This window comes from Daphnia magna, linkage group LG2, assembly GCF_020631705.1.
Source record: "Daphnia magna isolate NIES linkage group LG2, ASM2063170v1.1, whole genome shotgun sequence".
Lineage (NCBI taxonomy): Eukaryota > Metazoa > Arthropoda > Branchiopoda > Diplostraca > Daphniidae > Daphnia > Daphnia magna.
In genome coordinates this window covers 14,895,580-14,923,483 of record NC_059183.1, presented here as the reverse complement: position 1 = coordinate 14,923,483, position 27,904 = coordinate 14,895,580, and the positions used below count along the sequence as shown (strand labels likewise).

The 27,904-nt window shown below is 38.9% G+C and overlaps 6 protein-coding genes and 3 long non-coding RNA genes across 39 annotated transcripts in view; 6 read left to right on the top strand and 3 right to left on the bottom strand.

Annotated features, from left to right (window-relative positions):
• LOC116916889 (serine/threonine-protein kinase/endoribonuclease ire-1) overlaps positions 1-726 on the top strand; it is a 2,174-nt gene extending 1,448 nt beyond the window's left edge. Inside the window, exons 3-5 of the mRNA XM_045169280.1 lie at positions 1-225; positions 317-348; positions 404-726. The exon at positions 1-225 is cut by the window's left edge and continues 519 nt beyond it. Of these exons, the coding sequence (XP_045025215.1) occupies positions 1-225; positions 317-348; positions 404-726 (580 nt within the window). The remainder of the gene's footprint in view (positions 226-316; positions 349-403) is intronic.
• An 875-nt stretch (positions 727-1,601) lies between these two features.
• Positions 1,602-5,793, bottom strand: LOC116916887. Its single transcript, XM_032922190.2, is given in 7 exon segments — positions 1,602-1,997; positions 2,113-2,783; positions 2,891-3,221; positions 3,223-4,079; positions 4,146-4,308; positions 4,396-4,591; positions 4,797-5,793. Coding segments are annotated over 6 exon segments (2,592 nt in total). The 5' UTR covers position 4,591; positions 4,797-5,793; the 3' UTR covers positions 1,602-1,622.
• Positions 5,794-5,929: 136 nt separating this feature from the next.
• LOC116916886 lies at positions 5,930-6,456 on the top strand. Its single transcript, XR_004390894.2, has 2 exons — positions 5,930-6,087; positions 6,145-6,456. It is a non-coding gene; the product is annotated as an uncharacterized LOC116916886 (long non-coding RNA).
• On the bottom strand, positions 6,369-7,786 carry LOC116916885 (methyltransferase-like protein 7A). The gene is made up of 6 exons (XM_045170216.1): positions 7,634-7,786; positions 7,371-7,565; positions 7,146-7,306; positions 6,921-7,091; positions 6,765-6,847; positions 6,369-6,646 (listed from the first exon to the last, which is right to left on the bottom strand). The coding sequence occupies exons 2-6, from the start codon at positions 7,496-7,498 to the stop codon at positions 6,398-6,400; spliced, it is 792 nt and encodes a 263-aa protein (XP_045026151.1). The 5' UTR covers positions 7,499-7,565; positions 7,634-7,786; the 3' UTR covers positions 6,369-6,397.
• Positions 7,787-9,048: 1,262 nt separating this feature from the next.
• On the top strand, positions 9,049-9,870 carry LOC116916883 (NEDD8). Its single transcript, XM_032922187.2, has 3 exons — positions 9,049-9,333; positions 9,399-9,507; positions 9,564-9,870. The coding sequence occupies exons 1-3, from the start codon at positions 9,286-9,288 to the stop codon at positions 9,806-9,808; spliced, it is 402 nt and encodes a 133-aa protein (XP_032778078.1). The 5' UTR covers positions 9,049-9,285; the 3' UTR covers positions 9,809-9,870.
• LOC116916882 (trypsin-1) lies at positions 9,820-12,656 on the top strand. 3 transcript variants are annotated; one of them, XM_032922185.2, is made up of 9 exons: positions 9,820-9,959; positions 10,044-10,461; positions 10,581-10,641; positions 10,704-10,801; positions 10,887-10,975; positions 11,149-11,278; positions 11,562-11,973; positions 12,054-12,193; positions 12,280-12,656. In XM_032922185.2, exons 2-9 carry the CDS (start codon positions 10,444-10,446, stop codon positions 12,445-12,447), a joined length of 1,116 nt encoding a protein of 371 aa, XP_032778076.2. In that variant the 5' UTR covers positions 9,820-9,959; positions 10,044-10,443; the 3' UTR covers positions 12,448-12,656. The 3 variants fall into 3 exon arrangements, with proteins under 3 accessions (XP_032778076.2, XP_045026149.1, XP_032778077.2); XM_045170214.1 differs by having other exon boundaries at positions 9,910-10,461; XM_032922186.2 differs by having other exon boundaries at positions 9,910-10,461; positions 10,550-10,641.
• A 666-nt stretch (positions 12,657-13,322) lies between these two features.
• Positions 13,323-20,448, top strand: LOC116917875 (serine/threonine-protein kinase 17B). The gene is made up of 7 exons (XM_032923479.2): positions 13,323-13,756; positions 17,067-17,279; positions 17,399-17,537; positions 17,609-17,735; positions 17,800-17,848; positions 18,045-18,224; positions 18,571-20,448. The coding sequence occupies exons 1-7, from the start codon at positions 13,569-13,571 to the stop codon at positions 18,926-18,928; spliced, it is 1,254 nt and encodes a 417-aa protein (XP_032779370.1). The 5' UTR covers positions 13,323-13,568; the 3' UTR covers positions 18,929-20,448.
• A 1,450-nt stretch (positions 20,449-21,898) lies between these two features.
• Positions 21,899-23,514, top strand: LOC116930829. The gene is made up of 4 exons (XR_006643551.1): positions 21,899-22,110; positions 22,191-22,416; positions 22,478-22,561; positions 22,647-23,514. It is a non-coding gene; the product is annotated as an uncharacterized LOC116930829 (long non-coding RNA).
• Positions 23,515-23,788: 274 nt separating this feature from the next.
• LOC116916037 lies at positions 23,789-27,702 on the bottom strand. 29 transcript variants are annotated; one of them, XR_006643545.1, is made up of 8 exons: positions 26,094-26,539; positions 25,890-26,005; positions 25,668-25,807; positions 25,346-25,603; positions 25,192-25,294; positions 24,987-25,048; positions 24,247-24,925; positions 23,789-24,168 (listed from the first exon to the last, which is right to left on the bottom strand). It is a non-coding gene; the product is annotated as an uncharacterized LOC116916037 (long non-coding RNA). The 29 variants fall into 29 exon arrangements; XR_006643544.1 differs by having other exon boundaries at positions 25,192-25,276; positions 26,094-26,537; XR_006643547.1 differs by having other exon boundaries at positions 25,418-25,603; positions 26,094-26,537.
• Positions 27,703-27,904: the final 202 nt, after the last annotated feature.

Below are 27,904 nucleotides of genomic sequence, written 5' to 3'. Positions count from 1 at the left end.
AGAGCTTCCATTCGTTTCCAATGATGAGGAAGAGGCAAAAGTGGTAGATCTTATAAAGAAGATGTTGATGTTCAACGAGGAGGACCGTCCAACATTACAACAAGTTCTTGAAGATGATTATTTCGAGCCCTCTGAAGATTATAAAATATACAACTATGAAGACAAATCAAAGAAACCCGGCCTTTGTGTTATCTTCAACCAGGAAAAATTCGAAGATGGAAAAAGGTATCAAAGAAGAGTTTACCAGTCAAACAATGTTTTTATTTCAAGGTTGCCAATTATTTTTTATTTTATTTATTTGTTTTCTTTTTAACAGGTCCGTAGAGGAAGTGAGAGGGACCGAGATGAGTTAAAGGGAACCTTTAACAAACTGGGTTTTAACACTGTAATTTATGATGATCAGAGTTCGGATACGCTTTGAAAACTGAAATCAATGATCTGGCCAACGAAAGAGATTTCAAGGATTATGGCTGTTTAGTTGTATGTCTTTTGTCTCATGGAATTGAGGACGCAATCCTATGCAATGACGGCAAATTCGTTAACACAAATGAACTAAAGTACCAGTTCTCTTTGGATAATTGCCCCTCCCTCTATGGCAAACCGAAAGTCTTCATCATTCAGGCTTGTCAGGGAAAACTGGGACAGAGCAAAACGGGAATAAAAGCTCCTTTGGAAAAATCAAACAAAAGACGATTCGACAGTAACATTGACAGAGTTGGATATTGAACACAACTATGACGAAAAAGAGTTAAAGGAACTGAAAATTTTGGATGACGCTCGAAGAAATCCTCCACTTATGGATTTCTTAACAATCAAAGCAACCCTACCTGGTTTCGAATCCTCTCGGGTATTAAAGGAGGGGAACCAAAAGAAGTATCTAGGTAGCATTTTCATTCAAAGCCTCTGTCAAATTTTGTCTGAAGAATATCTGGGAAACCCGCCGAAACCAACGGAAGGAAGAAAACATCTAGAAGGCTTACTTAAAGATGTCCAGCCAAGAATGAACGAGATTTCAAAAAAAATTGGATCGTGGCAAACTATGTGTTATGAAACATGCCTGAGCAAAAACATTCGATTTCGCGAAGCTGAAACGGAGGGCAATGTTGTTGTATTGAATGAGGGTGAGGATTGTTAAGTTTTTACCTAAAGCCCTAGTTTGTTTAACTTAGAAGCTGACATATGGTGTCCAATACTAATCGACGGGAGATCCCAATCGCTCCTGATCAACTGGACGTGTGCCAATAAGTGCTTCATAGTCTATAGTAGTGTCTTGCCAATAAGTGCTTCATAGTTTGTAGTAGTGTCTTGCCAATATACTGTACGCCTTGATTAAAAAGTGAATTCGATATAAGATAATGTAATCTATGCAATCTATGTACTATTGGAAACTAGCCTATATATAGCCTAGTTGTCCTTGTGGCACTGAAATTGCTTGTATGGCAATCCAAACGAATCAGCAGGAACCCCATGGGTGCGGCATTGCAGTGTGGAAAAGTTGTAACTCTTTGTGAAATTTTGAACTCTCAATAGCTTGAAATTGCCGAAAGAAAATTCATTCTTAAAAGTGATGCCCAGATTTCAGCAAACGATAAGAAATGGTATTAGGGGGAAAAGGGTTTGTATTAAATCACGCATGAACGAAGTCGGTCACAGATTTGGGAGCAAACAGCCAATGCCTCGTGATCGATATAAGCAACAGTTAACTGCGGATTGAAAAAAGATTTCAGGTGAACTCCCGGATGCGTGAGGAGCACTTCAAGAATACCGATGCAATGCGAGATCGCATCTTCTTGACTCCATGGCGGATTGTTGAACTCCATGTAACGGAAAAGGCAGGTCTTGAGGCTGTAAGTTGAAGGCTTCGTCTTCTGCTTAATCATGTGTTGATGCGCATCGTCAGCCATCGCTGATTTGCTTCGTTGACACAGCATTACAAGCAGTTTTAGAACACGGTAACACATGCGAACTTCTTCGCCAGTTTGTAGCAAAGTGTCTCTCTAGAAGATCAGTTTAACAATTATTCAAATAGATTGCTTTGTTATATCATGCCAACACATTCTAATCACTTCACGATGAACAGCACATTTCGAAATTCTAATTTACACTGCTCACCTCTAGGGTAGGGTAAGACAGTCGCCATTCCGGTGGGCCGCATTTGTCGCGAAACGGTACTAGGTATTCGGTTTCCTCCTCCGAATTATCAGGTGATGACATGTCAGGCAAAGATGCTGGCGATCTTCTAACGCTCCCAGGCCGCAGCAAGTTGGAACGAGATATACCAATGGTGATATCGATACTGATGGATATAACCTGGCCGTAACCACAAAATGTGAGATGGAGCGTCGTGCAAGTCTCTCCAAACGAGATGTCACGAACGTGGATGTTGAAGCAATCAACGCGTTTCGTTGCTGCGCGGAGGAGTTGGTAGAAATAATAAACAGCTCTTCCGGAGGAGATTCCATGTCGCCCGTTCCCGTAGTTCAGGAAGGCAGACTGGCTGTTGCCACAATACGATACGCAGCCGCAATCGTCTTTGTCTTCGGCAAAATGCGACAGCACCACCAGGAAATCAAACTCGTCCAGCTGAAAGAGTTTCGTTCGTTCGGCGCTGCTTCCATAGAATATGAGACGTCGAGTAGCAAAACGAGGGTCCAGTTTCTCTACCTCGTCGATTAGGCAACGGATGTAACTGCTGACGGATAATTGCAGGTGGCACCATACGCAATTTCGATAGACACACGATCGGCCGCATCTCATACCGATTTCTGCGACAGCAGTCACAGCTAAACGAAAGATAAACAAGAAAATGTATCCCAATTGATCCGATTGAATGACTACCTCAAAGATATGCATCCTAATTGAATTGAAAATAAATCTGTTTTATACCTACCAGTGAAATCTAATTTCTTGTCCAAATTGTTCCAAACCTGCAACAAATTCGCCCAATGGTTAGATTGCGGTGCCCTGACGTAGTTGTCTGTCGCGTTGAAAATGTAGACGTCGTCAATGTGAGTTGGAATGGAGCCTTCTATCCTAGCGATAGAGCAGGGAACACAAGTCGCTTGAACTATCGGTTTGGAGAGGAGATGTCGGTGTAGGGTGTCAATATCCTTCAGACCGAAAGAGCTGTCCCACGAGCAGCAGGTACACAGCGAGGTGCCTTTCTGCCTTAGAAACGTATCCAGATAATTGGCGAAGCATTTACCGTTAGCGTCCAAAACTTCGGGCACCGACAAAATCAGCCAAGAATTGAACTGTTTTCATGCAACCACTCTTGGCTGCTTGATGAAGTGGTGTCCTGCCAAGTGCATCTGGCAAATCGACCAGCTTCCGTACGATTTCTTCACTCAACGATGACACAAATGAAAATAAATTGAGCTTATCAGCGTACTGACACGCCAGATGCAAAATGGTTTCTCCATCCGAGTTAGTGGCTGCGAGATCCGCACCATTATCAGCCAAAATGTTCAGCGACGTGGTGATGCAAGCTTTCTGATATTGTGCGCATAAATGGGTAGCGCGGCTGCCATAATAATCTGTCTGATTAACGTCCTCCAAAGGCATTAGCAGTTTCATCACAGTAGGTAGCTGATCCGTCTGATTGTATTTGCATACGAATGACAGTGCCGACAGCGAGTTACTAGAAGTGTTCGATCCATGAATGCTATTTTGAGTAAGGAATTCGACGGCGCTTGGTAACTCTTTCGTCTGGTTGTACTGACAAAGAACATGAAGCGCAGTCTGGCCTTGATCGTTCTTGGCCGTTACATCTGTTTCCGTCATGCCAGCTTCCATGAAAAATCGCATCACGGGAAGTAGATGGTCCGTCTGGTTGTAGCGACATAGGATATGAAGGACAGTATTGTTTTTGTCGTCTCTCAAGTTCACACAAGTTCCGCTCTCAACCAAGCAGCGGGCCACGTTAAGCAGATGCGACGTTTGATTGGCCTCGCATAAAATGTGAAGGGCCGATCCGAATCCCTTTGCCCGTCCACCGTTCTCGTTCATTCGGATCCCGCTCTCAACTAAGAGATGCACGGCGCGAAGTAAGTCGGGTGTTTGATTCACTCGGAGCAACTCTGATAATTAGGCAGCGAATTTAGTGGAATGGCGGAAATCGTGCCAAATAATCAAAGCCAGTTTACTGTGTAAAGCATTTTCGTCGTTCTCTTGGCGGGCATTAACATCCGCCCCATACTGGATGAGAAGAGACATCAGCGGAATGAGAGTGGCGCTATGGTTGGTCCATATAAGCTTATGTAATGGCGTACTCGAGTCGGAAGATCTTTTATTCGGATGGGCGCCATGCTGAGAAACATAGCGCAACACGCACAAACAAAAGTGGCAGCCAGTGCTAATTATTCCAATTTTATTAATTAAGGATTCGAAAATTACCTGTAGTAGCAAGCGAACTAGGTCAATGGCGTTCGGCTTGGAGTTCGTCAAACAGACGAGATCGAGGGCAGTAGCAGAGTACGCGGATATGACGTTGACGTCAACTCCTCGGTTCCAAATAATCTGATAGAATTTCCACTGCTCGCGGCTCTTGGTCAGAACGATAGTAACATATCGTAAGGAATTCTTTTTCATCCTGTATTTTTTTCGCAATTCAACAAGCCGATTGAATTGTACCAAAATTTAACTCATTTTGATTCTATTCCATTGATACGCGTTGATTAGTAATAGCTTTATTATGCTACTGTACTAAATAACGAGAAAGACAATAATTGGCAGATCAATTGTGAAACAACGGGATAAAAAGCTCCTTTTACGTGAAATGAAAATCGTTCTTATACCTCACTCAGCGTTGGAGAAAGCACTTTTTGAAGCTCGCAGAAGTAGTCCGCTGGAGGCTTTGGTAATTCCGCGCTCATTTTGCGGACACTCCTCTTCGTACCAACCATTCTCGCAGACTGATGGTCGGCTTCTGCGAGATGCATGGAAGACCTCAAATTTCTTGTTGAAGGTCAAAAAACGTGAAACCACGCTGCGTTGGATGAACATGTACAACAACTGATGGATCAGAATAATGAGACAACAGAGACAACAATTGAAAAGACAAACAAATCCTTTGTCAGTATAACTGCCTTAGACCCTCTGATTATTGACTTAAAGTAATTGACAAAAATAGCATCGAGTTAGATTAAACGCAATGACGGTGCAAAAGAAGCACGCCAATCTACAGCGCTTCATTTCAGGGTCAATGCCGCTCAGCGTAAAATAGCAAGATGCAAACAGGGAAATTATGAAGACATTTGCTAATCATATGCAAAAGACGAAATTCGAACAGGATGAAACGCAGCGTTTGTTTAAGTTACCTAAGGAAGGACTACATAATTATTTTTAACTTCAGTGAATTTTAATATGTTTCTCACGCTCAGGACAAAGGCTGGTACACAAATGTCTTTATTACAGTTTTAGCTGAAACTGCCTTGACTAAAACGAGAGCCTTGACTGCAAGCCGATAGAACTATTACCCTATTGGCGTCCATAAATGTTTCAAGAAAAATTTTACTTGGAATTCGAAGAAAAACTGAATGAACAGAGAAATAATAAATGTGGCTTGCGGGGTAATGTGACGAGACCATCACTCCAGCGTCAAAGTCAGAAATACTCAGTAATTTCTCACTGAAGGCCAAATGCAGCTAGAAAAGCTGTAAACCATTTTAATGCGGTATGATCCTAACAAAAGGCACGTTGGTGAACAAACGTAGAAAAAAGTGTACGCTGGGTATGGAAGAATTCAAGGCAGCATCAATGATATTGGTAGCGTTATTTTTGTAAATCGTATGACGGTAATACTAACTGGGATTTTTTAGTGGTAGTTAGTTTGTCTTCACGCCAAGCTTTCGCCTCCGAGCGTTAGACGACCGGAATAAACATACTAATGGCTTCACCACCACGCTTTCTACTTTGACATGAATAAGGCATGTCCGTAACTCTTTTTTTTTTTAGCTTCGTGTTTTGGTTCCGTAGCTCACACATGAAGTTGGCTTATTTCTTGGTTTATACTTTATACCTATTGCTTGTATCATTTTAATACTCCGCAGACATTAAAATGTTTCTAATTCCAATTTTTGCAAAAAGGTAATGAATCTCTAAATCATCAATATATTTTTTTAGACTTCTGTATTTTTATACTAGATGGTCGTTTCCCAGCATTGTCACACCAGACCAAATATCCTTAATTGAGGCCTGATATAATGAGGATGGATGATGCTGACACTCACCGTCGCTGCATTTTGACGTGTCACTGGTTTTATTGCGTGAAGGTGTTCTGTAATGGGAAAATTAGGGGGGTACAGAAAGAATCCTTAAACTTCAAATTTTTCATTATTTCTTAGATTTTATGTAAAAGAAAACCAGAATTATGGTTCGACATTAATTAACGACGAATTTATTTTGTTGCTTGACCCATAACATGAGCCCGAATAAAACCCCAAAGTCCATTTTTCAGCGGGACATTGAAGCGCTTTTGCTCAACTTGTGAAAAACCCTTGCAGCCGAGAACAGTTTGATCGATGTTGCGATTCAGGTTGCAGCCATCAAAAAGGAAATTCCATAAAGGGCTAAGTAAGTTTTGGACCAAGTGGAGCCAAGTTCCAGGCTTATCATGAACATGTTCCCAATAGTAAAATTTGCCGCCCTATATTTGGATAGACAATTCTATCTTTAAATAGCCGTAATGAGAAGAGAAAATTAACGAAAAAATAGAAAAGATGGAAAAAAAGAAAAAAACGAAATAATAATAAATATACTCATACTGGCGCTAGTACGCGCTGAACTTCCGAAAGAGTTCTTTCAACACTAGTAACAGAGCAGAGGACTAAAGTAGAGACAACAATGTCTAAAAAAACAAACAAATAAAATAAAATTAGTATAGCATAAAGTAGCTGATGTAGTATGTTTTGCTTTTATACCAATACTATTATCTCCAACTTCTTTCATGTCTTCTGCACTGCTGACTATGAATTTTTCCATTTTAATGTCGGGATACTTGTGTTGGTTCTCATAAAACATAGGCTCAAAGAAGGCATTTGGTTCAACAACCATAAGCTTAGAATTTTTGGGAAAGAACTCAAAATTGGCCCCTAATAAGAAACATTACTTTTAAACTGATTTAATATAGGCTATGAAAATAGTACCAGGGCCTGCTCCAATTTCCAAAACCCTCAAAACAGACCTTTTCCTAAGATCAGCATCTGTAGACTTGTGCTCAAGCATGGAGTCAAAATGTGATTTTTTCATGTCTCTCATTGTTGCATGGTATTCTTTCATTGCACGATTCCAAAATGAAGCAAACAACCTATAATTATATAGAGGAGAAATTGCATATGGTACTCAACTGCCACTTTTCAGTAATTACAAACCAATTCTTGATTGTCTTTCCAAACTTCTTGTTTATCAAATACAGAAGTACCCCAACAAGTAGGGAAACAGTTAAATATGTGGATATTCCCATACTGTTTTTGCTACCATCATCCTGTGGTGAAGACATGTTGGCAGATGATATTGTCTAATATGAAGACAACAAAACCTTTTTGGCAGACCAATAATTTTTTATGCTGAGGAAAAAAACAAACAAATATTAATAGAACAATATTATACCTCAGCAAAATTTAAGATGACTTACAGAATTTCCAATAAAGGACGCCTGTACGTCACTTTACCATAGATACGTGATGGGGAGAAGAGAAAAGATCACGTACTCACGTCCCTTAACAAAACGCAAAGACGACGGTTTGACAGCTGGGCCAGATCCATGGACTACTACATCTAGAGGACGAGACTCTTCGAGGTTTCCTATGTCAGCCATGTAATTTTTTTTTACATCAGCAGTGAAAAAAGCACAAAAAATTATTAGTTGACTTAATAAATGTTCCTATACTTGTAATTAATAGTTTTCTAGATATTTGTAATTTCCTTACAGGAGAAAGGGAAGAAAGTCCGTTTCACCGGTGCTACCTAGCGGCCAAGTTCCAGAAGCTCTTACAACTAAACGTCTGCGACCGGCAAAATTTGTCAAAAAATCTGTCACACACAAAACGTTTCTAGAATAGCAGTCGAACCTTTGTATTGTTTTGTTTGTTTTGACAAGGACTTGGTAACTAGAACTTACATTAGTCGCTAGGGGGCACCGGTGAAACGACTTTCTTCCCGTTCTCCTAATACTAAAACTTAAATATCTATTTCATTTCAAAGATTTTCTAAAATCCATTTGCATAATTGTAACCGCCTTTTAAAGCTCTATCGATTGATGTTTTTTATATATTTCCCCGTGAAATTGACCCACCCGACGGGCTTTAACACGGCGAGATAGGAAAAGAGTCCCGTCCTCTAGATGTAGTAGTCCATGCCAGATCATGGTCCAAGATTTTATCACGATAGGAAGTACACGATCGTGCTAACCCTGTCGCTAGAGGGGAACGGCGGGTGTTTAATAAGGGGTTCAAAGATTCCCCACAAGGTTCGCTAGTGAGTTAGGCTGATCGCCTCACAGGGAGAGAGCAAAAAACCCGGTTTTCTATTTTCAGTATTTTTAATTTTTAGTAAGTGTGTGAGGAAAGGGAATGAATTGAAGCGTCATTTCATTCCCGATTTTTAGGGACTGAAAGATTCAAGATAGGGCCAACTGGGAATTTTTAATTAACTCGACACTCCACACTCTTCTATTACTCTGCCTAAAGCAGAGTCATAGAGGGATGGTTCGTTCATTGCGTCGACTTTGGCCATAAGGCTTGGTCGTCAGTTTTCGAGGTTTTTTTTTTTTATTTTTTTTAAAACTGATACAACAGATGGCAGCACAGTAGTTAAGAAAAAACGCTAAAAGAAAGGCTTAGATAGCTGGAATTTAGCTTATGAACATAACTTTAGCTTGAAATTGGAAATGTATGAAACAAAACCGTTGCAAAATTTAAAGAATATCTTATATTTTCACTCCTTTTTAATATATCTTGATACAAGCCAGCCTAGGATTGACATGTAGTTTACTTAAAATCCACTAGGTGCCATCACCATCGTTAAGGAGAATTTTGACGACCAAGCCTTATGGTCAAAGTCTGTCTGAAACCATCTTCACAATAAAATCTATTTAATAATAATAATTTCTAAATTTCCAATTATTAATGTAAAAATATAAAAATAAAGAGGAATCAGGAATTCAGGATCAGGATTCAGGAATCAATGTGTAGCAAATCTAGCAATATGACACTTTGGCAACAGCGGTAATTTCCTCACAGTGTTTACACTTTTGCAGTTGAGTTTTAATATCGGCTGTCAACAAAAATGAAAATAATTATAAAGCCTCTCACTGGAAAAGAATTCGAGCTCGAGGTTAACAAAATTATTTTGTTGTTGATCGTAAAACATGAGTTGAGTTTGAGTAATTTTACATCTAGGTAAATCCAGAATGTGACGTCGAGCATTTGAAACAGTTGATTGAAAAGAAATGTAATATGCCAGGAGCCCAGCATCAGCGCCTTGTTCACTTAGGCAAAACTCTCTCAGGTGAAATATTATCTTAGATAGATATCTAGAATGTTACAAACCACTTGAATTTGTAGATGGTTCTTCATTATTAACCTACAAAGTTACAGAAGGTTCTAAAATCCATCTCTTTACTAAAAAAATTGATCATGGCCCCAAACGTAGTGGTTTGGATATTGCACTTTACAATGCACTGAAAAGTCATTTAAGTAAAGAAGATATTGATAAAGTTGTAACTGAATTCAATAAAGAACTACAGACAGCATTCACCAATTACAGCCTGGATGACATAGAACGATTGGCTGTTAATTTGTTGCGATGAAATTTATCTTTTTAAAAAATCTCTTCATCATTTAACTGATTAATAAATACATTTTCAACGTGTTCAGTTACCATTCAAATCAGGAACAACATTTGAACCAAAGCATGATTCATGTATTACTTGCAGTTGGAGATTGCAACTTTATTCTATGGTATCACTTTTCTGTACATGTATATCTTGAATTGTTGATATTAACCAAAGTTGCACACAAATTAGTTGATTCTCCTCTGTTCAGATTCATTGCAGGGGTTAATTGACCTGTTTTTACAATCACTGGAATGCAAAACAAGTGAACTTAAGATAACATATTCCATGCATATATCTTCAAAAACCTGATTTCATGAGTTCATAGTCAATTGTCTTCTTTGTGGATGAAGGTGGGAACGTTGAGTTCCTCAGTCTCCCTCCTTTTTAGCCGAAAGATGACCTTTGGCTACCAATACCTGTTCTTTTACTCGTTTTGTTCATCAACTGCTGATTGATAGCCAAATTTGGTTAGCTTTGTAGCGAACAATGAATTCTGTTTCCGAACAAAAAGGCAACGCTTTGCAGTTTGACCAGTCACTAGTTGATCACCTTCTATAACTACATCTCGTTTGGTGCAAATCGCCTTTCATAATATCAAGATTTTCAGGATGCATTTCATATTTTGGGTAAGTATTATTTATTTCTCTTTTTTTTTATGCCTAGAAGTAAATGTATTTTGCCTACTTACTGCTTTTTTTGTGTGCTGTTCTTTAGGAAATGAATAATTATATTTTTAACGGTATAGGCAATAAACTTATCCTTCCTCTTCGGACTCGTATCTTCCAGTGCTATCAAACTCCCCAGTGGTAAATTTTTTTGTAACTACAGACTACCGGAAATTAATTACCTTTAAAATATTTATATTAAGATGAATTCCAGACATTCGATTCGATCGACGAAGCTCGACAGCCAATTATTTCGATCGTTGGTGGCACCCCAGCCGCCGCCGGTGAATTTCCATATTTGGTAGGCTTGTATCATCGCTAGAGTTGTGTAACACCCTAATTAAAACCGGGTTATTTTATATTGATAATTCAAATCCTGTTTTCAGACCGTTATGCGCTACAATGGTGGACTTCGTTGCGGTGGATCCTTATTTGGGGATTCACATGTATTAACGGCTGCCCATTGTTTGCACGGGTAAGGTTCAAAAGCTAAAACTATTTAAAAAGTAACGACGGTGCCAACGTAAACCTGGTTCCTCGAGAATCGACACCTCGGTTTGAACTCTCAACTTCCCATTTAGTTAGCTATTTCTGATCTATTACTACTACAAAAGTATCATTTTGAAAATTTTCTTATTTTGTGGCCAGGTTACCTATATCAGACACGAGCAAATTAAGCGTGACTGCAAACACTCTGAAGTTGGCAGCTGATGCTAGCGCCGTCACGAGATCAGTGGCGAAATTCATTATTCATCCAAATTACAATACCCGAAACAACGTAAGCTAATTTAAAAATGTGTTCGATATTTGATAATTAGTGCTTTATATTAGCAACACCAAAAATTATTTTATTGAATTAGAATGACCTCTAAATTATTGCAGCTCGTCTTTAAAATGCCAAACTGCCATCCTGTTACGAAAGCGATAAGCTTGCGCATTGGATAAAATTTAAACTAAAAAATGTTTATAAAATTCAAGACAAGCGATGGGGTCACGCAGAACGAGAAAAAACGCTAAGACGTGATCACACCATGATTTACTAATCGTCTGTAATAATTCAGGATAATGACGTCGCCTTGCTAGTCCTCAGTTCTCCCATTAACAACGTAGAGAAAGTTTCACTTCCTGACGCGGAAAAGGTGACAACAACTACGACATCCACATCATCAACAAGAAGAACAACAACAAGAACCACAAAAAGACCTTTCTTTGCAACAAAAACAACAAGAAGACCTTTCTTTGCAACAACAAGGAGACCATCGACAGCGAAAACTACAACAAAAGTCGCCATTGCGACAACAACGAGACCAACGGTGAAAACGTCGACAACAAGGCGCACACTAAAAAGGGCCGCAACCAATCCGACAATTAAAACAACAGTAAAAACCATGACGGAAAAACCTATTCCAAGGTCTTTCGAGACTTACGCCAATAAGTCGGCGGTCATCGCCGGATGGGGAACAACAACTTCTGGTAAATTGTATTACTCAACAAACTTAAAATTGTATTCTTCATTTATAACAAATAATTGCTTTATTTAACTGAATCAAAAGGAGGTAGCATTTCACCTGTACTGTTGAAAGCTACAGTCCAAGTTCTAGACAACACGATCTGTACCAAGCAATATGGAAGCTCTTTGTTCGTTAGCGCTAATATGTTGTGCGCTGCCGCCCCGGGTAAAGACACGTGCCAGGTTAGTCGCGAAGAAAAATGTGGTTCATAGATTATTTCATTGGAAACAAAAATCTTTATCATTCTGAAGTAATAATTTGGATATAGGGTGACAGTGGCGGACCTCTTCTTGTTGACGGGGTTCAGGTGGGAATCACGAGCTGGGGCTATGGTTGTGCTTCTCCAAATTATGCTGGTGTGTATACGCGCGTCACCAGTTACGTTGACTGGATCTCGGCCACCCAGGTTAGCAATCCTGCTCCAGCTTCCGGATAAAACATAGGTTTCTACGACCATAGAGAAACCGCAAGACTAATGAATGTTTCAGAAAATATAACTCACGTTTGGTGTTGTCTACACACACAAAATCGGTTATTACTTGGTCAGTGTTTTATTTTGGGTTCGTTTACTGTTTGGCGTTATGTATGGTAGCATGATATGTCTGTGTGATACAGGACAGTTAATAAAATTCTTCACTAAGGAAAGTATTTTACATGATTCGGTTCATGGACGCGACAGCGAATATGATAAAGGGAATTTTAATTGTCTAGAAAAACAAATTAAATATCCCATCATCTTCGTGCAGGTATACGTCCAAATGCTGCACTGTCACAATTTCAAAAAGGTTAACGAGAGCATGGTGACGAGAGTTAAGAGACCTGACCGCTAGGGCTCAGCCTTGCGCATTCTCTGGCCGCGGTTTGCTAAAACTAGAGTCATAGATGGTAATATATAATTAATATGAATATATGAAATATTAAATATGAATATCCCCTCTATGACTCTGCTAAAACCCCTTGGTAAACCATAAATGTCTTTTTCGTTGAAACGGTAAGGCAATTTCCAAGCTGGGTGGGACGGGTTGGTGTTTTGGGTAAACCAGGTGACACTTGGACATTGTCATTTTTTTAATTAACAGCTTTAACAGCACCAATTTAATAAACGCGATCTACCAAGAAATAATATTTTTAACATGTGAAACTTGAACGATAATAAAGTTTTGGAGAAAAAAATCAGTACAAATAGGGTAAACATCAGTATAAACGGGTAGAAAACATGTGTAAACCGGGTTTGAAACTTGGAACCGGGTGATGAATTTACTACAGGAATAAATGTGACTCGTGCCACCGTTGTAAAGCTGGCATTACCAGTATGTTATGGAGTGAATTTTAATAGTGTAGCCGAATAGTCGGGTCTGGACTTCATTCCCCAAATTTTCTTTTTATTGCAACTTGGATTCCGAATATATATCGCGTTTTGTTGCTTTTGTTTATAAAATTTTGTACAGTAAATCGTAAAACATTATAGTTAACAAACTAGGTGGCAACAGCTAGAATTTAACTCTTTGTTTTTCACTCTGAACATTTTCAAAATTGAACAAAACAAAAGAAAAAACTATGGTGGGTGGAGGTGGAAAAGATAGTGAATCTGTCGAAGCAATTGGATTGGAGCATTCTTTTGTGTTGTCTCCAACAATGAGTTCAATACCTGGTTTGCTGACTTTATGCCCATCTAGGGCTGAATTATTGGTAGCCCGGGAACCACTCCACCAGCTGTATACAGTGGAAAAGCAGCCTTTCGCAAGGTATGGCAAATTAAATTACTTACTACTTACCTAGTGTGTGTCTTATAGATATTGCTCTAAAAAAAATTCATAATACTCAAAATGAAACAGGAAAATTCTGGTTATCAAGTAATGAAATGTGTATTAGAAGCAGTGATAAGATTTGTTTATTGTATAAAACAATAATGATGTCATCATTTTGAAATAATTATTTAACACTTGTGAAACAGTTCGAAATTTGTGTTAAGTATTCCAATTTGAATGAGCTTTATTTTCCACAGATTTAACTACTCCACAAATGAAGGTTCTTATTCAATTTGCGTGCCATGGGTTTTGGCAACTTTTACGCTATTCAGCAACAATTTTGGCTTTCATAAAGTTTTTTTAGGCTCTGTCTCCTCGTTTCCTCTCTCCTGTTTCTATCCACTGACTTCCTTTCTCTCATTTTTAAAAGGCCCTGTTCAGATGCGGTGAAGATTCAGATTTGATTTGCCTTTATTTGTAAAAATTATATTTATTGAGTGGTCAGGTTTTCTCCCCGGTTATCGTGGGATAACCGCAGTTGTTTTTATTACTTTGAAATCGACGTACTATACTAGCGTAGAAAGTTTTGCTTTCTCCGACATGAATGCTTTCATACATAACTTTGGCGGAGTTTAGTTTTATCGTACACAAATCCAACGGATATTTGACAACCACAATTTTGATTTCATTTTTTTCGGAAACCACACACTGAGATTGTCGTTCTCAAAAAAATTAGGGCAATTACTCAACTCTTGTATTTATAATTTGAATCGATTCCACAGCGAAAGTATTGAAGTACTAACTAGCAGCAAATGCATTAAAACTGAGTACGTTTTGCTGTGCATCTAGAAATGGCGAAGATGATGATTGATTTGCCGTGACCGTTCGAACGAACAAGTGATTCGTCCCAATAGACGTAGTACGTGAGAGTAAATATAAGTAGCCGATAAAAATGGTGATGAGCATGTAATCGTGTAACGAAAAGCTGTTTTAATATTTACATAGAAAGTAACGTAGACGTGCGTCTAACGTAATTATTTTGCTGCAAAGAATCACGCCATTTTCACCAATCCCTCCCACTATCGCCAAACGTCTTACTTCTGTTTTGTTTTTTCGTTATTTTTTGTCCTTTTATGGCCACTGGACCGCGTATCAAAAGTAGTTGACCTTGCTTGCCCTAAAATAGCAAACTACCAAATGTAGCATTCTTAGCGCCTGTCCCGTTAGCATTCGACGGATTCACGCGGACTCCTGAGTGTCGTCACCCACCCTGGGATAATGGAAGCCAAAAAGGAAAAGTTTTAAAATGTTTTTGCCTTTACATTTTTTTGGTTATACGATGGCCTCTTTGATGCCTTAAAGTGGCTTTCCCATTCTCAGTAACTTGGAAAATTGAACAGTAATGGAAATCGATTACCTAGTCCGTTTGATTTAGCCAATAAAGCTTACATATCAGAACGTGTTTATCTAAACTATTGAAGAGGCGGACTTTGGCAACGAAGGCATTTACTGAAATAAATAAACAAAACAAAAAAATACGTTCGTCCTTCACGAAACAGGAACAATTTCGAAGACCTTTAGCCTACTCTTTATCGTTAAAGCCTACGTGCGTCGTGTGCGTTACTTCGTCAATGTTCTATAAATGATAATGAAGGCGATTAAAAGTGTCAAAGTTAATGCTTCCTTCCTCGAAATGTTTTCGCAGACCGGGAATGTTGGAGGTGAAAAGGATTTTGTAGTGGTTTCACGTATAAAGACACGAGTCGGCAAACTATTGCGTAAGCCGGGAAGAGTACGGGTTCACCCTCAATTTTAGTTATGATCAAAGGAAAACTGATAGGATTCCGCAGCATGAGTGACGTCCAACTTGCGGGCGGCATTTATGTTCTACCGATTTGCGCGTGTAAATCTTTGATTCGAAAAACAAAAGACTGGGAATTTATCGATTGATCATTTTAGCGATTCGCTTTGGCCTTTTCTCGTTCAGATTCGAGGAAAAGAGCGTGGTTCTGCAAAGATAAATATGATTTTCGGCATCACAATTCAGATATACCTACTCGCAAGGAATAAGTATAGGGCTGGAACTTCCGTACGGAATGTAGGAGAAACCGTACAACCATCCGGGAAATAAAAAAAATATATACAGTAATCACATCACTTGAATAAGCGCCCATACGATCAAACGATATTTTTTATACATTTATATCGCTTTTAAACTAAAAAATTTTCTATTTAGCATGACGGAACTGCAATTGAAAGTTGCCATTCTTCATTTCTTAGATGCTAGAAATCAAAAATCCCTGAATTAACCTTCGTCGACACACTAATTTTTTAGCAAATGGGGGGGGTTTCCCCCCCCGGCATACTCCCAGTACCACCCGCATGAACCTTTGTTCAGCGCGCTTAAGTACAAAGAGAGGTGGTACTGGGAGTAGCCAGAGGGGACACCGCCGAAAAAATTAATGGAATTCATTTCATAAGTTAGTAGGGATTTCTAGCATCAAAAAAGAAATTCGCATCAATGCATGCAAATGGTTCAAGCTGTTTGTGTACAATTAAAGAAATAAAAACACCCTTTCTCCATAACTAACATTTAAAAAAACACTATTTTAAAAAAAAGCTGGGTTTACTTTGATGGGAAAACCAGCAATCAGAAAATTTTTCAATCTCACCAATAAATAGAAAATATTTTTAGCTATTAAGCAAAAATACTATATACGTTTGACCAGAATAACGGAGTCGTGCCATTTACCACGGCCCCTTAAAACGCAAAAGCGTTCAAAGTGAATGATGATTACTATATATGTATGAAAAAGAAAGCTCTACTACTATTCACCGTGTACTACTTTAAATTCGAGTTTGAACGAAACAAAAGTTGGGCGTTAACCTCAGTCATACAGTCCGTGCAGTGCGTCATTTACAAGTTTTTTCCTCGTTGATCTTTGACAGAAAACTAGCCTTATATTTATGGCTTGCTACCTTTCCAAAGGATAGGCGTGATTTCGTTGAAAAAACTTGTGTTTTTGGGTCACGCTCTTGTAGTAGTTAACTACAGCCGAAATAGGAAAGCTGCCAAAAGTTCTCGTTACCCTGATAATCATAAAAGCTCAATGGCGATACGTAATGAAAAGAAGAAAAAAAACTGTAAATTTAATTTGTTGTTCCTTATAAGCATCCTTTTCTGTACGATTACACATTCTTACTTTCACACTTGTATGGCTCTGATAGATCAAACGAATCACCATTAATGTCAACACCGATCGATGTTGCTAATCTAAAATTTGCGTTTCGAATCTTCTCCTATCAGGGGCAAGTTTGCTGCGGTGAAGCGATGTCGAAACGTTTTGAACGGAGAACAATTTGCTGCCAAACTGATACGCAAAAGACGTCGAGGTGGCGGTCCGACACCCGAATCGTTGCATGAAGCAGCAGTCTTGGACTTGTGTCGATCGTGTCCGCACATTGTTCAGTTGGTACAATTGTACGACACACCTTTGGAAACCATCCTCATTTTGCAACTGTAAGTGCTATTAATATGCAATAATGACACAAACCCAATTGATGTGATTGAGATAAGAAAAATTCAGAACATCAAGGCATGTTTTTTGTTTGTTTGTTTGTTTGTTTGTTTGTGTTTAGAGCTACTGGTGGGGAGCTGCAAAGTGTGCTAGATCGCGATGAAATACCGGAAGAAAAACACGTTGTCCGTCTTCTACGTCAAGTTTTGGGGGGTTTGTTATTCCTCCATAACTTTGACATAGCACACTTAGATTTGAAGGTATCAAACAAGTTTTCTTTTCATTAAGATAATTATCAGGTGCTCATGCTCAATGAAACGTATTTCTCTAGCCTCAAAATTTACTATTAACGGGACCATTCCCTGAGTGTGACATTAAACTGTGTGACTTCGGTATAGCAAGGCATATCGCTCGTGGGGCGGATATGCGCGAAATTCTAGGGACTCCAGACTATGTCGGTCAGTATTATAACCTTTCCACTCACTTATAATTTATTGTGCTAAGACAATCGTTCATACACAGCGCCGGAAATATTGAACTATGAACCCATCAGCCTAGCAACAGATATGTGGTAAGTGAAGTCTTCAGGATTTCAGATCCAACTTTTCAACGGAAGTCCCATGTTGATTGTAACCTAGAATAAATGGATACACCTTTGTAGTTTTAGTTAAAAATTGAGTATAGTATCATTGAAATATATCCAGATTATTGTTAACTTGTTAATGAAGTAGCTAAACGGAAAATATTGATTACCTTGACATCTTTAGGTCGGTCGGTGTTCTAGCATATGTATTGCTCACCGGTTGTACGCCGTTTGGAGGAGAGACCAAACAGGAAACTTTCTGTAATATCACTCGCTGCCAACTGGAATTTCCTGACGAACTCTTCCAGGATGTTTCACCTACAGCCATCGAATTCATTTCCAACCTGCTTACCCACGATCCCAGGTAAACCATTAAACTGCTAGTCATTCATCATGAAGGAGACGCCATCCAAATATTGCGGTTAATTCAGCTACTAGATCCTTTGCCTTGTGCTTATTTTCACGTTATCCATCTTGATTTTTGTGATACACAGCCATGCACAGTAAAATACTATGATAATTTTGAAGTATGGAAGATTAAATGAAATATTAGCTTTAAGTTTTAACCTTTTTTTAACATGAAATGCAACGTAATGAGCCCAAATTAAATAACATAGTAGCAATAATGAAAGCCAAAAAGTTTATGCGATAAATTCTTTTAAATTATCTTTATACATATTTTTCATTTTATTATTTATTTATTTATGTAGTACTCGACTGACTGCCCAATGTTGCCTTCATCACTCGTGGTTAAATATCGGCCCCTCCACCGATAAAATCCCGTCCTTCCTGCCGTCTGAAGATTCTTCCACACTCTCTTGCAATAACATTCCGGTTCCCGATGACGAGGATCTCGAAGATCGTCAGACGCGTGCGGATAGCGCGTACCACAACACGTTTGATAAATTATTTGTTGGTGGTCAGACGGCTCCCAAAATAGGAGTCGCTTGTGCTGCAAATGCGGTGCCTTTGTCCACGGCCTCTTCAAAGCTAGTCGTTCTTCCTAAACGGATTGGTACAGCACCCACCAAAAATAGTTTAACGCCATATGCATTTCTTCGTTTTTGACACGGCGTCTTACGAGAATATGGGGTGCCATTTTTCGGTTTCCACTGTCCATGATTGCTTTATGTTATCAACAAATTTTCCCTGCTAATCTTAGTCGTTGTAACAGATTAGGCAATCGCCATGTTAATGTTATGGCGGATCGATTTCTTCCACAAAGATCGATGGCCTTTTTTCCGATAAGGCGCCGTGTTAAGCACGATAAATCAGGAGGATGTTAATGCTTCGGTGGAATGAACAAACAAGCCCAACTTCTGCGCAGTATATGTGAACTTGGTTTTACCAGTTATATCGTTAGTCAACGCGAGAACTCATTGTCGTTCGGCTTAGGAGCTCCGATGAATCAACGTGAAATTTCTTATGGGAAACTGTGTGATTCAGGTTACGGCTTTGACGGATTGATCCAAATGTTTTTCCTTAATTCGCCTTGTGACCCTTACAACATAAGGGACTCTTCGTCTCTTTGGATTCCACGCTACCGTGTGCCACCATTCTGACATCTATTACGGATGAACTATTCTGGTGTCGGAGCGTTTCCGTCTCGTCGTAACCGAAACGTGGGCTAGCCTACCTCCCCATATCTTCGTGAAGACAGCCAATATAGCTTTACTGTAGAAGTAAATGTGCCAAACTATCCAATCCTGGGAAGAAGTCTACACAGGAAGTCAAAGCCTGTTGCTTTGGAGCGCCTCAATGTTTTTTCTTTAAATATTATGCCCGAGCTTTCAGAATCATTCTACATTCATCCTCTTCACTGCCAGTTCGGCCGGCAGTAAAGGTACCTGAGGTCCGGACTGCTGTTTATAGACCCAATCTGCACCATAAAACCTTCGCCTTTGCTGACCAAAGCCCCTCATGTTCATTTCGAGAAAGCAGAGATTGTCTGATCTCGCGTAGTTAAGTTTCAGTTGATTTCCAAACGTCCTACTGCCGCCCTTTTTTCCATGTTACTTTGTGTTTGTGATTTTATGGTCTGAATAGGCTAGAAATCAACTCCAAATTGAAACAGGACCTATTTCAAAGTTAAGGTCTATTTCGTAACCATTGTTCTCTTTGTTTAATTTTACATTTAATTACCACCTCATGTATACCATCATAGATAGCCCCTTTTCAACGCAGAAGGGAAATGTTTAACTAGTCAGTTTGGCACTAGAGGCATTCACGCGTTATCGCACACGTTCCCATAATATTTTAAGAGAACACTTCCTTAATTTCCGATTGTGTATTATTCTCCTTCCGTTTAGGTTCTAGCAAACATTTTTAATATAATAATTCCATCGCAATTCCTGTTAACGCTTCATATGTCAGCGACTGAAATCCATGTAAGCATTGGGTTACTTTGTTCGACATTGCAAAATTTACTCATTTGGCTTTCCCAATTGTTTCCACGTATTTGTGTGTCAGTCAATCTCTGAAGTTTGTGCAAGAGACCAAGTCACCTAATTTCATTCTGAATTGTAAATATTTTGTAAAAGGAATGCCTTTTAAAATGCCTAAGATTAAATTACAATGTCTGAACATTCTGTCTGCATCATTTTGAGATTAAAATAGTAGGTTTTCTAGGCTATGATTTTTCGAAAGCCAATTCGAATGAGACATAATTTTTCAATTTCCCGAAAAGTTTCCCGAAGGGATTTTTATACAGCTTTGTTTTGAGACCCAAATTCGCATCCATCACTCAACAGAGGGCAAAGGAGGAAATTGCGTTTTTGGTAGATAAATTGCTTAATGTGCTTGAATGTCATTGATTGTGTTTATATTAAATTCATCTTAATTTTCTCTACTTATTTTCTGTTGTTGAGGAGTATAGCGTCCGTTCAAATACCTCAAACAGACTACTTCGGGTGGTAACCCATATTGGATGTTAGTTCCACCTCCGCTCAATTAGCTGTTGTTAGAAAGGCGCTCACTCAACGGCTCTCGGTGTTCGCGAAGTTCCCCATAGCCTTAGAGAGAAAAAATCACACGGTATTATTAAAATTTAATACTGATTTCGCTTAAGTTACTGGTTTCCTTGTCAAAACTATGGAACACCAAATTACTCCCTATATTTTTAGCACCTCAGGATGTCAGGAAGCACCATTCATTTTTTTGTGCAGGAAATAATCAGCAAAACAGCAATAAACATCACCATCTAGCGATACCAATAGGAGAAAGGGTGTCCCTAAAATGCGAAAGCGAAACGCGAAACGAACAGCGACTAAAACGCGTTCATGAAAATCGCGATTTTGGTCAAATCCGACTTTTGGCTAAAAACACGTTATTCCAACCCCAAATTTGATAAGGATCACGAAAATTCTACTCGTTTTCTTATGGGATCACCATTTCCGGAGATATTGGCTACTTCCGGTTACTTCCGGAAAATTTTCCTGACAATCTGCAAAAAGTAAAAAATGAGCTGTATTGTTCTAACAATTTCAAACACTTTTCTCGCATGCGTTAGGGTGTGGCTGCTATTATTCCGTGTTTTTCTTGCTTTTAACACTACAGGCTGATCCTTCGAGCTACCTACAAATGTTTAGCGTCTCGTGCTGCAACTAGTAGTTGATAATCTAGGATGTTATGCCTAAAATTGTAATTCAGCTATCAGAGATAAGCAAAATTCAAGCACGTAAAAGCAAGTATTGTAATTATTTCAACATTCAAAGTAAAATATAATTTTGGGTTCTAGGCGGAAACTCTAGATGGCGTTGATGTGCGTCTATGATGAAGATTACTAGTGACAAGTTAAATGGGTGTTTGTTACGTCACCCTGTTTTGTGTTTCAAAGAATTTTTCGTCAAAAAATTTACCGCATGTTGGTATCTATTCAGTACTCAACGGCTCCCGGTGTTCGCGAAGTTCCCGATAACCTTAGAAAACAAAAATCACACGGTATTATCATAATTGAAGACTGATTTCGCTTAAGTTATTGGTTTTCTCGTCTAACCAGCCATGTTATGAACCAAAAAAAATAAGATGCTTATAGCGCACCAACTTTGTTTTTTATGTTCAGTTAAATTGGAATTCGATGAAAACTGGTTTGTCGCTAGATGGTATCGTGGTTTAAAACATCTGGCGGACAAATTTTGAACTTTTATCATTGTTATCTATTTTTGCTGCATGATCATGAAAAATGGATGGTGTGTGTGGTTATGGTCCCTATTCTTTGTGTTTTTGAAGGATTATTTAGCTAAAATCTAATGGTATGTTATTAGTTTTCAGTATATACATTGCTGTGTATTGGAATGGAAAGTTTTCCAACTGATTGTGTTTTGTGTAACAGAGTTGGGAGAAGATCAATGCCACATATTCTGTAGACTGGAATACCTCCAATGGCTTCGAGTACTATTTGTTATCACAGTTGACTGTTAGTTTTGTGATACATCCATTTGACAACTGCAAAGTGTCCCTCTTCTTTATGGTGCCAACAATCAACATCATCATTTCAGCATCCAATTTGGCTCATCTCCAGTTAGCCAGCCATTGGTTAATTACATCACCCTATTTTGGTACTGTAAGTTACTTAGTTGTACAGTATTTCTTTGCTGTGATAGTAATGACATATTGTAGGATAAGAAAATGTTCATCTATGTATTGCTGTGAAATCAGCGTTCCTACACTTTGTCCAGTCTTTACCATCCATTGACTTAATATGTAAGTTGAATTGCCTTATTTTCTTTGTTCTGATTACATCAACAGTATTAAATGCCCATCTAATAATATTTCATCTCTTTTTCAGTATTTTAAACTCTTCATCCCTGCACTTTTCCGTCTTCGTCTGTGTCGTCCCGTCTTCAGTTAATCGTCGCTTCTCCAGGTCTTCGCATCGTTTCCGTTTTGTCGCCAGTTTCTCCACCGTCTCATCGCCATCTTGGTCTTCGCCATCGTCTCATCGCCGTCTTGGTCTTCGCCATCGTCTCATCGCCGTCTTGGTCTTCGCCATCGTCTCATCGCCGTCTTGGTCTTCGCCATCGTCTCATCGCCGTCTTGGTCTTCGCCATCGTCTCATCGCCGTCTTGGTCTTCGCCGTATCTCCGTCCTTCGCAACGATGGAACAATCAGATCCAGAAAAAAAAACTCATGGCGATCGAGCGTGACCTCACCGTGGAACTTTTCGGGTATAGTTTTGTTTTGTATTGTTTTGTGTATTGTATAGTTAATCCGTTGGCTGCCACCCCGTTTGCTCCCATTTTTTTTTTAGCTGTAGGGACCAAGCGCACTGCTCTGCCGCATGGCCATGGGGTAGGGCAGTGCTCCGCCGCAAGGCGGCTAGGCAATGCACCAGCAGGGAATTCTCTTTGTTCGATGCGGTGATGGTTTCCTGAGGGTGTGCATTCCCTGTAAAGGTTTCCATCACCGTGTTAGCCCAGGCTTGTCTTCGGACAAGTCCCCCTTGGTCAGCGATCCTTCAGACGCGAGACGTAGCTACTGTAGTTTAAGCAACCTACGGGTTGCATGGCCTGGCAGCCAACGGGTTAACTAGTTTGTTGTATGTGTATGTATGTATGTATTTATTTGTATTTGTAATTATATATGTATTGTGTTGTATGTAAAATAGTGGTGGAATTGTGGGTGGAGGAGGGACAATAAAACAATTCTTTCGTTAACTCTTCTATTTTTTATTTATTTGATACGCTTTACAAGTTATGAAGATTTATACAAATTACTCGCATCAATAATGCCTGCTAAATTGTTCTTTTAACCATTATGGTTAAAAATATTACGCAAATGAGTATAAGTAAGTCTTCCTTTTCTACATTCCCAAGTCGTAGTTGATTAGAAACTGTTTCAATCTAGTTTCTTCTTTCCGACATCTATGTTAATTTTAGTACCTTCTTTTGGAACATCCATTTTTGCTTTCGATCTCGGTAAGTATTTTCCCTTAATCAATTATAATTATTTATCATACCAGATCAATTCAATCCGGGCTTAAAGTACCTGTTACATTTTCATTTATGATAACATTGAATATTACGGAACACAATACATGCAAAAAAAAAGGAGAAGGTTGATGCCTTGTCTGAGAAGTAGATTATTCCAAGTGAGATTTAAATCGTTAGCCGTTTTATCAGCCACTTTGACCAACGTATCGCCAATAATTCAACGTTTTTCTTCCGTATTAATAGTCTGACACAACGACAAAGTTTGGCGACCATGCACGTTGGTGGAAACATCGTAGAAAGTCAAACTTGCTTTAACAACCTAAAACAATCCGAAACACTCTTTTTGCACTTGTTACATAACTCCTCGAAATCTAACTCCTGAAAAGTTTAACAATTTACGAAAAAAGAGTGCGGATAACGCATTTGATTAAAAATGTAATCTTATAATCTTCTTACTCTAAAAAGGTCTTCATATTTTTTATTTCCTGGGGAGACACTTCCGGTATGCAGACATTGAACCCCCCAACAGTAGCGCGGGGCTGGTGTCGTTGCTTTCACAGGCAGGCACGAACACTTAAATCCGAAATCAATTGAAAAATTTTGTAATACCAGAACATATCTACCTCTAATAAATAGAATTCTCTTTCACCACTTGTTTCAGCAGACGTATTATGTTCGTGTCCAATTTAACCAACATGAAACGGTCATCGTGCAGATATACTTCTTCGAAATATTCCATCACCTATCAAAACACAAAAGTAAAAAACTGAAAGGAATATTTTTGTTTCAAATTTACTCCTCCGAGCATTCAGGGTTGTCATCGATTAGAAGCTAGGTGGAGTAAACAAATTTACGGGTGACCTTAGGGCGTCAATGAATTCTTTAAACTGTTCAGCCCCATGAAAAGGGGATTTTGAAATATCGCTTTAAATGGGGCAAAGTGTGATCTTCAAAACCACAGCCATCGAGCGGCTGCTCGATTGCCAGCTAGGCTTGCAGGCCGACGCAAGCAATCATTTGGGACACATTAATACAAGATCCCCTGGACCCGCTTTTGGATATGACCATGGGCTGTTACTTGGATGCTGCACGTTTTCGCAAACCTATCAGGCCTCATAACAAATTCCAGGAAATTCTACCCATACATTAGTAGTTTAATATATATATATATATAGGAACACATAATGCGGTACCACCTTTTAATATTTTAGACTCGGTAATACATCTTCATTGCAACCGGGAAGCCAAAGCATCTGACCTGTGAAAAGATGAATGTATTCATCGCACTTGGCAAAACCATTGTCCAAATGTATATACTTTTTTGTCGGCAGTATTTTTCCCGATAAACAGGATGAGTGATTAAAATTCGAAACAAACTTGACAACTGAAAAAGCATTTTACCACTTGTAAAACTTCTAATGGCAGGAGAATCCTCGGCTCGCACGGTGAAATCCTATCCGTAGTCACGTAGCAAATCGTCTTTACCCTTGGTTTTCAAATTGAGCTTCATATGAATTCCAAGAATAGAACAAGAATAAAAATATGTTTCTCTGACCAATGGGCTGCAGGTTGTTCGACAACAACATCCTCTGTAAGTAATCTTTGGGTTCCTTAATTTTACACTTACAATTTTCTTATCTTGTCAATAAGAACAGATGAGCATGCTTTGCAAATTGTTTGCAGCACAATTATTACTGCCTTTAAATAACCAACTCGATAACCTAAAGTTCCAAATCTGTGTAATCCCAATGCCTACAGATTTTGTCAGACCTTTTCCACATGTTTCACATTTGGCATCTTTAACACTCATCCTCTAGAGGAAAAAAAATGTAAATAAAGCTGATCATTGACTTTATGAATGTTAGTTTACCACTGACCTGTCAAGCATTCCATACTGCTTAAGTGTTCAGGAAGAATCATGGTTGAACAATCTTTGTGCTACAACTTGTATGGGCTAGTTGTATCTGCTTAGGGCTCTCAATCTCTAGGCTGAGTCCTTCCTCACAGTTGTGTTAATCTATTAGAAGATTTAAAATTAAAATTGATGAGACATACAGCATGTCGCATAAAAGTAACTAAATAAAATAGAAAGACATTACCAAATGCTGAGTTGCTAGAAATTTGGTTGTGAAGATATCACACTCTTACACATGTAATACTCAGTCATTATTTTCAAAGTGCGGTGTGATGCCTCTCAGATCAGATTTTTGCCAGGCTATTTGCAAGAATTGTGAAACAGTTTATGCAACGTCTGAATTTAAAATTGCATGAAAAAATTTACGGCGAAGAACGAAAAAAGTTACTTCGAATACCAGGGAATCACCAGAGAAATTCCGTTTTCTGGAGACCTCCATTTCCGCTCAATCGACGCCACGAGAAAATGGACCATTGAAGGACCATTGAACAAGTAAGTTCAATTCTGGTTCAGTTACTAACGCAAAATCAAAATATTCTCTCAGATGCTGCCTCTCATGGTACTTTTATCATAAAATAGTGAATATACAATTGAATTGCACAATCACGAATACCATGCGAATACTTTACATTTATTTACCCAGACGATTACCAAAAGGTAACACTCAACCACAGACCAAGAATGGAAAGTACTGTTGGCGACAGCGTTGCCAACTACTTTTGGCCGTTTTCCCGGTTTTGTCGTTAAAAAAATCCCGGAACGATCCCGGTTTCTGATTTTTCTAAAAAATCCCGGAAATTGATGGAAAAAATCCCGGTTTTCAGTTTAAATGAATTTAAATGTTGTTTTTGCTGTTTTTTGAACGACGGAAACACTTGCTTGTTTATTGGAAGACAAATACTGCATTAAACGAACGAGATCTCTCTGGATTATATCACATTAAATGAATCGCAAAACAATTGTTGCAATTAATTACTGAAATGACAAGGACAAAATTAAAAAGCATTTTGATTAGAATGTGGGAATTGAAAATTATTCAATTGACATTGTGTCACAATGATTGTGTGAGGGATATGACTAGGATAAGGGATATGTTAAATTGTTAATAACATAGGTATGCAACCAACGACACCTATCGAGTATTGATAAGGTCTTCAAAAAACTATACAAAAAATGGGATTTAAAGTGTAAAAAAACATCGATTTTACGATTTATATAGTATCACACACAAAAAATATTTTATTAGGCAAAATTCCCGGAAAAAACCCGGGTTTGGTCAAATCCCGGCGTTTCTCCCGGGTGCCACTCCAAAATCCCGGCTAGTTGGCAACACTGGTTGGCGATATATCTGTACTCGAATAGATATATCGCTTCTTTTAGATATATCGATATCGTTTACTACGATAACGATTGTCTAAAGAGCAAGAACGAAGCGCGTACCCCTCTTGTTTTACGAACGCACCATATGGTTTTAAGATGGTTTTTGCGCAATTTCTCTCTTAAAATAGTAAGGTGCGTTCGTAAAACAGTAGGGGGTACGCGTTTCACTCTTGACAGAGCAGAGTCAGAGTAATAGAATACTCATTCTTTTTCCTATAATTCTCTTTGTTCCTTTCTTCTTTTCGGAAGAAACCATGATTGGATTTTTCTCTCAAAGTTCCTACGGTACTTTTAGCAGTATACGAGTCACCATCCATAAACTGGGTATTCAAACTACATTAACTGCAATTTCGAAAACCTTCGTCTGGTATGGTCGTTTCTTTGCCTCTCGGTGCAAAATGCAGAAAGTAGATGGGATGCATACAATACAATACTTTGCAGCCTTGTACTATTTCATCTCGTCACTTGCATGCACTTGCTTCTTCCTAAAGACAAAGGGGTCCATTAATACGTCTGACTGACTTCCCAACCCCCTGATACAGGCACCCCTACCCTTCTACAACGATCGGTGGATCGACCGACACTTTTTCTGAGACTTTACCCCAGAGATGGCGCTGATGGCGGGGCGATTTCAGGGGTGTCCCCACTAATCTTTCGTTCGTTTTTTTTTACATGCTGTGCCGCTGAGATTGGTCTCCATTTGTAGAGGAAATAACGCAGCAGCTCCCGGTCGAGTCCCCGTTTTTATCGGCTGAACGACGAAGGAGTGTGGAGCAGTTTAGTCAGCCAACTCGAGTCGATTTCAGGGTCTCGTACGTA

Bases quoted from the DNA above. Each gene is read 5' to 3' on its own strand.
- LOC116916883 (XM_032922187.2), top strand. From the start codon at position 9,286: ATGAAAATAATTATAAAGCCTCTCACTGGAAAAGAATTCGAGCTCGAG. The intron at 9,334-9,398 runs GTTAACAAAATT...TTTTACATCTAG, and splicing joins GAAAAGAATTCGAGCTCGAG to GTAAATCCAGAATGTGACGT. The intron at 9,508-9,563 runs GTGAAATATTAT...TTGAATTTGTAG, and splicing joins CTTAGGCAAAACTCTCTCAG to ATGGTTCTTCATTATTAACC.
- LOC116916882 (XM_032922185.2), top strand. The intron at 10,976-11,148 runs GTAAGGTTCAAA...TTTTGTGGCCAG, and splicing joins GCTGCCCATTGTTTGCACGG to GTTACCTATATCAGACACGA. The intron at 11,279-11,561 runs GTAAGCTAATTT...GTAATAATTCAG, and splicing joins ATTACAATACCCGAAACAAC to GATAATGACGTCGCCTTGCT.
- LOC116917875 (XM_032923479.2), top strand. From the start codon at position 13,569: ATGGTGGGTGGAGGTGGAAAAGATAGTGAATCTGTCGAAGCAATTGGA. The intron at 13,757-17,066 runs GTATGGCAAATT...TTCTCCTATCAG, and splicing joins GAAAAGCAGCCTTTCGCAAG to GGGCAAGTTTGCTGCGGTGA. The intron at 17,280-17,398 runs GTAAGTGCTATT...GTTTGTGTTTAG, and splicing joins ACCATCCTCATTTTGCAACT to AGCTACTGGTGGGGAGCTGC.
- LOC116916885 (XM_045170216.1), bottom strand. From the start codon at position 7,498: ATGTCTTCACCACAGGATGATGGTAGCAAAAACAGTATGGGAATATCC. The intron at 7,092-7,145 runs GTACTATTTTCA...GTTTCTTATTAG, and splicing joins GGAAATTGGAGCAGGCCCTG to GGGCCAATTTTGAGTTCTTT. The intron at 6,647-6,764 runs GTATGAGTATAT...ATCCAAATATAG, and splicing joins TTCAGCGCGTACTAGCGCCA to GGCGGCAAATTTTACTATTG.